The sequence below is a fragment of the Talpa europaea genome (genome assembly GCF_964194135.1).
Source record: "Talpa europaea genome assembly, chromosome: 15".
Classification (NCBI taxonomy): Eukaryota; Metazoa; Chordata; class Mammalia; order Eulipotyphla; family Talpidae; genus Talpa; species Talpa europaea.
The window spans coordinates 70010522-70024012 of record NC_140083.1 but is presented as its reverse complement, the minus strand read 5'-3'; the positions used below and the strand labels follow the sequence as shown (position 1 = coordinate 70024012).

The 13491-nt window shown below is 51.9% G+C and overlaps 1 protein-coding gene across 1 annotated transcript; it reads left to right on the top strand.

Moving 5' to 3' along the window:
• Positions 1 to 7911: 7911 nt before the first annotated feature.
• On the top strand, positions 7912 to 13256 carry LTBR (lymphotoxin beta receptor; the record flags this gene model as incomplete). Its single annotated transcript, XM_084255829.1, has 10 exons — positions 7912 to 8007; positions 8143 to 8239; positions 8465 to 8590; positions 8668 to 8820; positions 9160 to 9256; positions 9384 to 9475; positions 11525 to 11632; positions 11936 to 11961; positions 12474 to 12693; positions 13015 to 13256. 10 exons carry the CDS (start codon positions 7912 to 7914, stop codon positions 13254 to 13256), a joined length of 1257 nt encoding a protein of 418 aa, XP_084111955.1.
• Positions 13257 to 13491: the final 235 nt, after the last annotated feature.

The window sequence follows — 13491 nt, the reverse complement described above, 5'->3', positions numbered from 1 at the left end:
TCTCAGATCTGCCCCTCTTCCTCTTCCTTCCCGCCTCTCCCCGCTCAGCTGGGGCTCTCTCCAGCCTCCGACCCTGGCCTGGGTCTGTGTCGCGACTCCCTCACCGTCCCTGGGACCGCTGGGCTCCAGGAGACCTGGGCTCCTCCCGCTCCTGCTCCCGGCTCCGGGGAGTGCTGGACTGGGACTGGTTCCTTTCCAGTTGAATCTGGCAGCCGAGCCTCTCCTCCCCCTCACCTGACAGGTGCAGGGAGCCCGCCCGCCCGCCGGCCAGGGATGGGAGCCGCAGAAGGCCTCATTAGCATCTCAATTAAAGGTGAGCAGGGCAAGGGGAGGGACTGAGGAGGAGTCTGAGCTGTAAGGTCTCCCCAGGGAGGAGGGCTCCTCAGGGCAAGTGACCTGGAAGTAGGGGCTGGAAGAGCAGGGCCCGGGAGCAGCACTGAGCTGACAGGCAAGGAGACTGGGAGACAGAGCTCACAACCAAGGAGAAGAGCTGGAGGGCAGAGCAAGAAACAAGGGCCAGCCAGCATGAGTGAGAGCAGGTAGGGAGAGCAGGACTACAGAGAGACAGAAAAGGGGAGGTGGCTGGAGGACTGCGTTCAGGTATGGGGGGAGGGTAGAGAGGAGGATGAAGAGTAGGGACTCTCAGCTCCCACGGAATCTCCCTTCCGGGCAGGTGAGCAGCTGAGGTCTCCTCCTGAGGCACCCCAGGTCTCCCTCACCCTCAGGTATTGAAGGGGTATCAATTGGGCTCCTCTCTGTTCACCAAAGAGAGAACACCCGGCACTGGGGGTCTAAGCACCCCTTCTGCCTCTCCTTCCTATTCTATCCTTTTCCCTCCTGACTCCTCCTCAACATCACCCCTACCTTGTTCAGGCCAGGAAGAGGCCCAGGTGAAGCTGGGGGCTAGGCGGGGCCCTGGGACATTCTGTTCTTTTTTACACCGTTGACTGCCAGGCCAGGAATGTGTAATGTCCCCTGTGCGGTCACGAGGTTGCAGGAATGTGGGCACCAAGAGGCAGCACAGGACCAGGCAGGGCACTTGGGCACAGACCTGGATCCCCAGGAACCTCTGAGGCAGCTGGGGTGCTGCAGTGGCTGAAGATAGCTTCATAGGGTGGGATATGGGCAGCACTGGGTGCCCAGGGCAAAGAGGGTAGGCATAGTCAAGTCTGCAACAGTCCTGGGAAGTGGGAGAAACTCACTGTTAAGGGACTGGATTTTAACTCCAAAGCCTGGGCCCCAAATGTAATCCAGCAAGTGGAGAGAGAGAGCCTGAGCACCGTGTGAACTTGTGGGGGAAGACAGGCCTGAGATCATAGAAGATAAGGATTCCAATGGTGGAGATAAGAGCCAATTGCCAGGGGAGCCTGAGGTGGGGCGGGGGAGAGGCACGGGCCTGAGATACTCAGGAAGACTTCACGGGAAAGGAACAAGGAGGTTAGCAGGAAAGACAGGCTTGGGGTGCAACCCCTCTGTGGCTTTCACTCCCTGCTGCCTCGTGTGTTATTCTGGGGTCCACCAGCATTACAAAACCCAGCCACTGCTCTCGGGCCCTGCAGGGGACACCTCCCCTGGGAAGGGAAAGGCTAACTTTCTTCATTTTACAACTGAAGAAACTGGCCCCTCCCAAAGAAAAGCCAGTTTTCTGAGAACTCAAAACAAAAGAACAGCAGAGTTAAAAACAGGATTTGGAATTCTTCTCCTCTGGGGTTATCTATTTAGGGCTTTTGCCCTTTGCTTCCCCATACAAACCAGCCACAGCTTCATGGGGAAATCTGAGCTCCCCTGTATCAGCATCTTAAAAATCAGGAAGATTCACAGAGTCTTCAGGTTCATCAGCTATTGGGGTTCTGGATTATCTCCCTGGTCCTGCACTGAGCCCCCCTTCCATGGGACCCCGACTCCCTACAGGCTCCATTTCCTCCTTAAACTGGAGACTCTCCAACCTACAAATGGGGTATCCAGCTCCTTGTCTAATGGCAAAGGTTCTGAGGCACCTTCCTGCCCTTTCTGTTAGTTAGTGCCCAGCTTGGCACTAACTGGTGGGCAGCTTGACACACACTTTCCATGTCCAGAGCTCAGTGTGAAGCTGAAGGGCTGGGCTGGGCTGAGCCAGGCCTCCACAGCAGTGCGGATGCAGAGAGAGACCACAAGGGCCAGAGCAAGCTAGTGAGAAAAACAGAAATCTGAGACCTACACTTTTGCCATAACTCCATTTAGAAATATTATCTTTTGAAGTGCAGAAATACATTTTGGTCATACACACAATATAATTTCTCAACAATACGGAGGGATACAGAACAAGAAAAGCCCTCCTTTGTCCCATTCCTTCCCTTCAGCCTAGGGGGGTGGTGAAGGGACAGCATTCTGTGTGTCCATATATCTTCTTGTGCTTTTATAGATTATAGAATTACATGTATTTTAAAAAACCAAAATGTGTCTTTTTTTTTTTTTTTTTTTTTTTTACACAAATGGGACCATGTTATTCTGACTTCTATTTTGGCTTTTAAATTGTAAGACTTTGGGACCTCCCTGGTGGCACACGGGGTTAAGCACAGCACTATGAAGCTATCTGCAGCCGGGGCAACACGAGTTCAATCCCTGCCTGGCCCGGGAGGTGACCCACATGGTGCAGCAGACCTCTCCTGGCTTACCCGCTGCTCCCCTCAGCAGTGTGTTTCAGTAGATCTGCCTGTTCTGTTCTCCACTCTGTCTCTGGTGAATCCTCTTGCCCCCCAACACCTCTGGCCTGTACCCCAGTTCCTGTATACATACATACATACATACATACATACATACATAAGTTTTAAGACTTTGAAAAGGGCACTTTCCATATGTTATAAGCCAATGTTATTTCAATTAAAAATTTGTTTAATATCTGAATTTTAAAAACTGACCCAAAAAAAAGGTATTGGCCTTCTCTGGGTCCAGTGGGCTCTTGCCCTTCTGCAAAACAAAAGAGCAGGAGGTAACAGGGAAGGCAGTCCTGATGGTCCAATGAACCTTTCCTGCCCACTTGGCATCCCATCCCTGGCTTATTTCAGGGGGCACCTGAGGCCCCAGAGGGCCTCAGTGACTTGCCCACAGCCACCCAGGAATTCAGGCAGGGCCTGACTGAGAACTGAGCCTCCCCTTTCCAAGCTCAGGGCCACTCCCCTGACTTCCAGAGAAGTGGAGTCTTGCTGTTTGGGGAATCTGGCCTGGAAGCTCCCACCAGTCTCCCCTAGAGCCCCACCCCTTCCTTCCCACCCAGACTGCTTTCCCCCTTCAACCCCAACCTTCCTCTAGCCTGTGGTATGACCGAAAATATGCTAAGGCTGAAAAGAGAGAAGTGGAACTAGAGGGACTGTCATGGATGTGGGTGATGGGTTCAACAGGACCTTCTGTCTCGTTCTCTGGGGAGCAGGAGATGATGGAGCCGTCCACTCTCTCTGCCACACTTCCAGTGAGCCTTGCTTAGAACTTGATCACAGTGTTCACCGCTGTATACTATTGTTATTGTGTGTGTGTGTGTGTGTGTGTGTGTGTGTGTGTGTGTGTGTACGTAGGCACGCATCATATTGTGACTTCTCGGAGGACAGCACTAGACTCATTCATCATGGTGGCCCCTGTGTCTAAGGTCACTATTTGTTCACCCACTCCACAGAAGACAACAGAATTACCATCTGGGTAAGAACCAAGATTTTTTCCTTGACGGAGATAACATGGTCTGCGAAAACATTCCCCCATGTCAATTTCTGTCTGCTTTCCTATGATTACCCATAATTTGTGGCCTATTCCTTTATCTAAATTTCTTTCACCCTTCCCAATTCACTCTCTCTAGGGTAACAATGAGTCACTCAGTTAAAGGCAAGTCTACTTAGAGCAAATTGCCTCTCTATACTGGAGTGTCCATTGTGGAGAACAAGTGTTTATCTGCATTTGTACAGTATGAATATCTCTTCAACCCAAAATTATGTACCAGAAAACCCCTCCCTGCCGCTCTTAGCCCAGTCTCCTGGCAGGATGCTTGGGAGTTCACACAGGAGTTCATTTCTTCGGGTTAAGGCCTATTTCTCAACCTTGGCACTATTGACATTTGGATAATGTCAATTATTCTTTGTTATGGGGGATTTCTTGTGTATTGATGGATGTTTGGCAGCATCCCTGGCCTTGACCCACCAGATGTCAATAGTGCCTGAATTGTGACAATCAAAAATGCCTCCAGATATTTCCAAATGTCTTCAAAGGGCAAAATCACCCCAGTTAAGATGACTGAGTCAAGGGATCATCCCTAGTGAAAATGCGATGGCATTTTCAGATGGCATCATCAGTCATTACACCTCACCTGGGTTTACCAGGCCCTTCCTACAAACTCCACTGACAAGCGCAGTATGGACAAGAGGAGAAAAAGAAAAGGTATTCCCACGAATCCCCTCTTGGGTTCTTCATGGGCCCTTGGAAAGAAGGTTATTTCCGCAATCCCCTCTGAAGGAGCCCAGAAGAGCCCCATTTCCATACAAGCTGGAGTGTATGGGGCACTGAGCACAGATCTGGTGTTGCTCAGTGGAAACCAGTATAACTTCAACAAAACTTGAACACACAATGAAAGAAGCAAAAGCAATGCCCTACCTCAGAAGAATTCATGGATTCCCTATACCTGTGTCTCTTCATTCTCCTGGAGATGGTTGGGTAGGCATTATAATAACCACTTTTAAAAAAAAGATTTATTTATGTATAAATAAACCTGGATACAGGCCGGAGGTGTGGGGGGTGAGAGGATTCACCAGAGACAGACTGTGGAACAGAACAGGCAGACTGACTGAAGTACACAGCTGAGGGGAGCAGCGGGCAAGTCAGGAGAGGTCTGCTGTGCCACGTGGGTCACCTCCCTGGCCAGGGGATAGAACTGGTGCTGCAGTGGCTGAGGATAGCTTCATTGTGCTGCACCTTAACCTCTTACACCACCAAGGAGGCCCCAATAACCACTTATTAATATAGGATTTGTCAACTATGATCCAGTCAGCAAATACTCTTGTCTTTCAAATGGAAGCCATTTAACAAAGGGAATCAGTACATGGGTGATGGAAGAGCTGAGACCCCAATAAGAGACAGTGAGGCAACCCAGAAAATGGCGACTGATGGAAGAGCTGAGACCCCAATAAGAGACAGTGAGGCAACCCAGAAAATGGCGACGAAGAAAGCAGCTAGCTCAAGGACTCATAATGTAGCATTACAGACCCAGAACCTCCAGAGCAATTTGGCAGGAACTCAGAGTTGGGGCTGCCTGGTAGGACATGGGATTATAGAAGGATGGAAGGAAGAAACACAATCAACTGCAGGCGATGTCATATAGCAGAGAGATGGGGATAAAGAGCTTGGATTCTTTCCTCCTCTCCTCCACCCGTTAGAACCTACCCTGAGCCAGAGAGAAAAGGAATCTGGAAAATGTAGTTTCCAGTGGTAATCCGGAACAAATGGAGGGAAGCGTGGAGAAGGAATGGGCAAGCAAACCAACACTTAGTTGGCACACAGAAAAAAAGAGGTCCAAAGAGGTGAAGTGAGGGGGCCAGGATTAAAGCCCAGATCTTACGGCTTTTTCTGTAGGGCCCAGAGAGTCCTGAAGGCAGAAGTGGCAGCATGAGACTGGCAGCAGAATGAAGGGGTTAGTTCAACCTGTTCTGACCTGTGAGGCAGGGGGTTTTACTAGAAAGGGCATACAGGAACCTTTTGGGGGTGCAGCAAATGTTCTGAAGAACTACGTGGGAATATACGAGTGAAAATTAATTGATCTGTATTGATAAAATGAGTGTATTTTCTGCACTTCATTGTTTATACACATTACACCTCAATTTAAAAAATCGATTCCTCTCCTTTAAAGTAAAATCAGGAAATAGCTTCCAATGAAATGAAATGTGTCTGGGATTTGCTTCAAGGGGCCATTTAAACAGTGGAAGAGGGTGTATGGAATAGAAAGGAATCCTGAGTTGAAGCTGGGAGTTCACCATATGATCTTTTTTCTTTTGTGTATGTAGGTATGTGAATTTCCATAATAAATAAGAAAAGGAAGAGAGAAAAAAGAATCTAAGGACAATATACATTCATACCTTTGTGCTGTTAAGAGCTCAGTGGTGAGTCCAGGCCCAGCCTCCAATTCCCTTGTCTTGCAAAGAGCTGCAGCCCTAGCACGCACACATTTCTGATATTTCTTCCCTTCTGAGCAGCCTTGAACCACTGAATAAACATTTGCCAGAGGAAGGTCCTACGCCTGCACCTGGACAGAAGAGTGAACCGTCTAGAGCCCCGGCAAGCCCATGTGGCCTGTATGAGCCCTCCTCCCCAGATGAGCCATTCCACCTGACTTCCCAGCTCCTCCAAGAGCCTGTCCAGCCAGTTAGACCAACCAGGGTAAAGATGAGCACTGAACAGGAGCCTGCAGGAAGCAGGGCAGGGACAGTGCCGAGAACTCTCTCAAGAGAGTAAGTCAACCTCTTATGCCAGGAGAGGCACCCCTGAGTCACCCGGAGACAGAGTGAGTCAAGACCTGGAAATCAGGAGCCCTGGACTCTGGGCTGGATTTTCCATGGCCTGGCTATATGATGTAAGCAAAACATCATTGCATCATTCATTTATTCCATAACCATGTACTGGGCAAATGGCATGTGCCAAACTTTGTGCAAAGCACTGGGAAACCAGACGTAAAGATTTAGTCTGGGTCACTGCAGACCTCACAGCCAGGCAGAGCCACAGACAATAGGCAGCGTGTTACTGAGTGTGTGCAGCCTGTAGTGCAGGTGCTTCCAGGGTCCAAATGAAACTCAGGGACAAGTAGAGTTCACCAGGAGCACAAAGACTTGGAGACCCGAGATCCTGACATTAAGGGGTGGGGGCAGGCAACTGCAAATCACTTGGAGGAGGGTGGAGGGGTCTGGTCTATTGATGATTTGAAGGGAAATGGTGGGAAGAAATGGAGCAGGGACCAGACTAGTCCTTGAAATCAATCCTGGTCTCCACCCAGGATGCTGCCTCCAGTTCAAGGGGATTCAAAGACTCAGCCAGGGCAAGGAAGGCCGTCGACCTTGCCCCTACTCAGCAAGAATTCTGTCGGTATGCCCTCCACACTCTCTCCCTAGAAGGTAGCTTCCTTAAGGACAGGGGAGCAGGGGTTGCTGCTCTGGCGTGTCCTGTGGGCAACCTAGACCCGCTCGTGTGTGGATGGGGTTGGATCAGGGGAGAGGAGCAGTGGCTGGCTTGTTATTTCTTTGTACTTCATCTTAAAAAGTCACACAGCAGGGCAGGAACACAGGAGTCCAGATTGTCAATAGGGCATCTGGCTCCCAGATGCCGTGTCTGGCTCTCTGTCCATGTCTGTCTGTGGGTCTCTGTACTTTCCATATTTGCCAGACCCCTTCATTTCTCAAGCTGGCGCCCTGCTGTACACTGCTCTGTGCCCAGTTCTATCAGCACTGCCCCAGCTGAGCTCTCAGGGGCCCATCTGAGGACTGTCCACTGATTCTGCAGCCCCTTTCCCACCAGCTGGGCCTGGCCTGTCCCTGCAAGCCCTCCTCTCCCCGGCAGCTTCTGAAGAAGGGAGGAGGCCTTGTTCCGGCCCTGCTGCCCTCACGTGCTTTCCCGGCTGCCCCCTCCCGCCCAGTAGGGGCAGCCAAGCCTGTTCCTCTTCCCGATTGCGACAACAGGCCTTAGCTCCCAGCGCTCCCTGTCCCCGCCCAGCGGCAGGCTCTCCACTCCCACTTCCTGAGCCTGGCGCTGGAGCCCTGGAGGCCAGGCCCGGCCGCTGCGGGCCCCCGGGGGCACTTCGGCCCTTTGTTCAGTCCCAGCCCTTGGGCTCCGGAGGCTGCTGCCACCATTGCCCAGGACATCCAGGGCCCCATCTTCCTCCCAGGCCTGCACCCATCTGATTGACTGGCCGCCATGCGCCTCCCCGGGGCTGCCTCCCCCTGCGGCCTGGCCTGGGGGCCACTGGTACTGGGCCTCTGCAGTCTGCTGGCAGCATCCCCAACCCGGCTGGTGAGGAAAGGGCCATCAGAGGGGTGGGGGTGGGCTTGGGCAGGGAAGAGGAGTCTGGGCAGCCCTCTCTAGTCCCTCTGCCCTTTCATGCTGACTTCTAAATAATTCCCACCCCACCACCGTCTCCCCTTGAAGGTGCCCCCATACCACATGGAGAACCAAACCTGCCAGGACCAAGAAAAGGAGTACTACATGACCAAGCATCGGGTCTGCTGCTCCCGCTGCAAACCAGGTTAGAGGCAAAGGCTAGAGGAAAAGACTAGAGGGAGCAGGGCTCCAGGGTGGGAGTACCAGTCCACTGGCATGCCTCAGACACCACCTCCCAGAGACTGAGAAACACTGGCTCTCCCGCATTTGTTGGCACTGGGAGGACAGGCCCAGGGTCACACAACCAGCAGCAGACCTGAAGGTGGAACCCAGGCCTCCTGACACCCCTCTGCGGGTTCACGTTTTGCAGGAACGTATGTCTCTGCTGAATGTAACCTCAACAAGGACACAACTTGCACCACATGCCCTGAACATTCCTACAACGAGCATTGGAACCATCTCTTCATCTGCCAGATGTGCCGGCCCTGTGATCCTGGTGAGTGGGACGGGCCAGGGCAGGGCTGGGGTCTCCTGGGCACAGCCCCTCCACTGAGCTCTCCAGTCTCCCCCCAGTGCTGGGCTTCGAGGAGATCCTGCCTTGCACTAGCAAACAGAAAACTCAGTGCCGCTGCCAGCCAGGAATGACCTGCTCTTTCCTGAACCATGAGTGTACACACTGCGAGCCACTCCCAGACTGTGAACCTGGCACTGAAACCCAGCTGAAAGGTCAGAGGTCACTGAGGGGCAGAGGGGGCTCTTGAATGGGGCCAGGAGCATGGTATTGTGTCCATGGTGAGCCCCCAGGCTGTCCTCTTTGTTATGCCTCTTCTCACACCATGTGACACTCCCGGGAAGGATGGGGGGCGGTGAATAGATTTGGGACAGGTGAGGGGCTCCAGAGGGGGCCTCCTCTCTGCACTAGGGAAGCCAGGATAAAAGAGAGATGAAGAAAGATGTGAGCCACAGAATGGAGGGGGCCATCAGTGGGCATAGAGGAAGCTCACCAAGGAGCAAAGGATTCTCTTTGCCTACTCTCCCTGGCTCACCTCACTTTTTTCTTGCCAGATGATGTTGGAGAAGCTACCGGCTACTGTGTAGCCTGTAAGGCAGGATATTTCCAGAATACCACCTCCCGCGGTGCCCGCTGCAGGCCCCACACCAGGTCAGTGCACCCCTGCCCACGTCCCCTCCCACTGCTGAAAGCCCGCCACACATGCCTTGGTTCCCTGGGCTCTGCCAGTCACTTCCAGCCCCAGGCCCACTTAAGCTAGGTTCCCTCCGTTCCACAGATGTGAGGACCAGGGCCTGGTGGAGGCAGCCCCAGGCACCGCCCAGGCTGACACCAGCTGCAGAAATGCACCAGAACCACCTGAGATGACAGGTGAGGGGCCAGGGCTGAAGGACTCATCTGGGAAAATGCCTGTTTTTTTTTTTTAAGATTTATTTATTTATGCATATAAGAGCCTGGTGCAGGCCAGACGTGCGGGGGTGGGGTGGGGTCGGGGGGGGGGTGGTGGTGGTGGTGAGAGGATTCACCAGAGACAGAGAGAGGAGCAGAACAGGTGGATCTACTGCGATACACTGCTGAGGGGAGCAGCGGGCAAGACAGGAGACGTCTGCTGCACCATGTGTGTCACCTCCCTGGCCCGGGGATCAAACTGGTGTTGCAGTGGCTGTTGATAGCTTCATAGTGCTGTGACTTAACCCCTTGTACCACCAGGGAGGCCCCTGGGAAAATGCTTTAATTCCACCCATCTCAAAATCTTCCTTCCATCTCAGAATTGGAGTAAGAAGAAAAGTTCCTTAAAGAGAAATTGGAGTTTCCCTACGCTAGTTTACTTACACACACACACACACATACACACAGACGCTTCTTTATAACTTACACATTATTATGTGTAACACTCCACACCGAGGTGTAATTGTAACTGGATCGCTGTCATCATTCTGGACATGCCACCATCACATAATCCATGTAATAGACCACTGTATTAGATAACACATTCTGTCCTTAAGAAATGATTCCACGTTTGATGCTTTCTTTTTTTTCCTTTTTCGAGGTGTTATTGTTTTCCTTACCTAATAGACAATTATAGGATATTTATAATGATGGTACTTGTCATTAATCACAGCAAACTTTATTGTATTGTCTTTTTCAATGGCCAAATATTTATAATCATAGCTTCCATTTATTGAGAGCTAGCGTGTCATGCACTCTGCGAACACGTTGCCTACGCTAAGCTATTTAATCCTCTTAATGATCCTATGAGGGAGTACCGTTAGTATCCTCACTGATTAGGTGAGGAAACTGAGGCTCAGGAGGGGGATGTGACTTGCCCAAGATCACCCACGTGGTAATCGGTATTATTAATGTAAAAGAGGCATCTCCATTAAAACAGAGGTTTTTCCTGCCCCACCTAATGAGGGGTGTAGCTGAGCAGCCAGGTCTTGGGGTACCCCGACCTGGGGTACCAGACTGTCCACTGACATTAAGAACTATCCTCAGGTCTTTCTTACTCCAAATGTATGCCACAATACATGTGCCTTAGAGATTAGAAAATTCAGATAAGCAAACAACTCACCCCACAGAACTTTGACCTACTGTATCCATTCTTAACATCTTTTAATAAAGCCCTAGACATTTTTCTATGTCTCAAAGTCCATAGCTATGATTTTTCCCTAAAAGTGGAGTCATTTGAATATGTGATAACCTGATCTTTCTTCCTACTATATCATGCTTTTCCATGTCCTCATTCATTTGTAATTAATGACAAGTAACATTTTAGAAGGTATGAGAAGTTTTTTATATATATAAAAAAGCTGGAAAGGTGAAATGACTTCAAAAATCACACAGCTGGACAGGAACCCATGTGTCCGAGACTCCAGGCCCAAGTTCTTGCCATGCCTCGTCTTCTGTATTCCTGTCAGCCACAGAGTCACGTGCAAACCTCCTGGGAGGAACAGGTCCAAGTCCTCCTGACTTTCCTCAGGTGTGTTTAGTGGCCAATGGACACTGTGGACTCCTTGCAATTGATGACAGACTGAGGCCCATAGAAGAAATTACCTACCTAGACACACAGGAGTCTGAGAGACTCTCAGCCTTTCTTTTTCTCCTCTCCTGAAACCTGACCTGAACAACCCCCATCCTCCCATGCAGCCAAGACAGAGTTCAGAAGCAAGGCTCCCCTGTAAACAGCCCTGCAGGTCAGAAGGGCAATCCCAGCTCTTACCAGTGCCTCTCTGTAAGGTGGCCAAGTACACAGAAATGTGGCTCTCCCATGGCCTGAATCACCTGTGGCAAGTGTCCCTAGGTTTGCCCCAAGGGACTGCCATAGGGTGAGAGGGGAAAGCTGCTGGAAAGCTGGACCCTAACTTCCTTGCCTTCCACCCTTCTCTGGGTGCCATGTCCCTCCCATCTCTGTCCTGGCAGGAACCATGCTGCTGCTGGCCATCCTGCTGCCCCTGGCCTTCTTCGTGCTGCTCACCATTGTCTTCACCTGCATCTGGAAGAGCCACCCCTCTCTCTGCAGAAAGCTGGGTAGGGAGGAGCAGGAGACCCTCTGTTCCTCCCTGGATGGGGGGTAGGAGAGGGAGGGAATACTCAACTTCCTCAGTGTCAACCCTTCTGCCCCTCCACACCCTCAAGACTCCCCATGCTTGCCCCCAACACAAACATCATCTCCATCCAGCCCTCCATTCTGAGGCTGGAGCTAAGGGTTCCTTTGGGAAATCCCAGGTTGGGAAGCAACACATTGTGGTGGGGTGTGGAGGTCAGGGTAATGTGGGCTGACACTTGAAGGGTCTGCCAGAGGCCCTACATCCATTGCCTTTTCCATTGCAGGATCTCTGCTCAAGAGGCATCCAGAGGTAATGGGGAAGGCTGAGAAGGCAGCGAGGAGGGTCAGAGGATAGGTGGGCAAGGTGGGGGGAGCAAGGAAAGCATGTGTAGGCTTCGACATTCATGAATGCATTCAATTCATCATTACAGAGCAGACCACAAGCCAGGCACTGTGCAAGGCAGTGGATACGGCAGAGAGCAAAACAAAGCCCCTACCCTCCTGTGTGTACAAACATATATCAAGTGTTGATCTTTGCTAAATGAAGCAGACTGGGTGGGGGCAGTGACTGATAGTGGAACACAATGGGCTTAGACAGAGCGGGCCTTACCGATAAGCTGATATTTAAGCTGAAAAATAAACGAGGGAGCCAGCCACAGGGATTTCTGGGGAATGTGCTTTAAGAGATGGAACATCAGGTGCAAAGGCCCTGAGGCAGACAGCATGGTCAGGAGTAGAGTCGGGCGAAGAGTTGTCTAAGCATGGGGTAGAGTATGGAAATTAAAGAAAGATGAGTCTGAGGCCCACTGCCCTCTCCCACAGCAGGTGGAAGCTGATGGAAGCTGGGAGCCTCCAAGGATCAACCCACATTTCCCTGACCTTGTAGAGCCACTTCTGCCCCTGTCCGGAGATTTGTCCCTGGCCTTGACCAGGCACCCAGCAGCCTCAGTTGTGGAGAAGGAGGTGCTACAGCAGCAAAGTCCTCTGGTACAGGCCGGGGAGATGGAGGCTGAGCCTCCAGAGCAAGGCCAACTGGCCCACGGTAAGCTGGGGCAGATGGAAGGGAGAAGGGGTGGGGCAGGGCAGGGAGAGAAAATGACAGGCAGGGAGAGAGTGTGAGCCAGACAGAAGACAAAAGACTAAAACAGAGGCAAGACTTTGAGACTCCAGACAGCTAGCCAGGGCATTGCAGTAACAGGGAAGGGAAGAGACAAAAAAGCTAGAAACAAAAATGAAGGCGGAATACCAGAAACTAATAGCAAATGGGAACAGGGACAAAGATCGGGGGCCTGATGTTGGGGGCACAGACTTCCTTCCCCAGTAGTGCCTCTCAGCCCTTCTCACTCTGCCGCCCCTCTCACAGGTACAAACGGTATTCACGTCACTGGCGGGTCTGTGACTGTCACTGGTAACATCTACATCTACAATGGGCCAGTCCTGGGGGGAGGACGGGGCCCCGGTGACCCCACAGCTGCTCCGGAGCCTCCATACCCCATCCCGGAAGAGGGTGCCCCTGGCCCTCCAGGGCTCTCTACACCCTACCAGGAAGATGGCAAAGCTTGGCACCTGGCGGAGACAGAAACCCGGGGGTGCCATGCCCTCTAACAGGACCAAGGACCCAATTTGTCACCCATGTCTGATGGTGTCTGGGAAAAGCCAGGAGAAGGGAGACTCAAGAGCACCCTCTCCCCAAGCTGCCCCACCCACACAGGATTGACAGAGGACCTGGGTAGGCCCGAGGGGCAGAGCCCTAGGGGGCCAGGCCTCTGACACCTCTCTGAGAGCAAGACTGGCACTGGCTGGGAACGGGGCCGAAGAAGGACTCTCACCACTGCCTGAG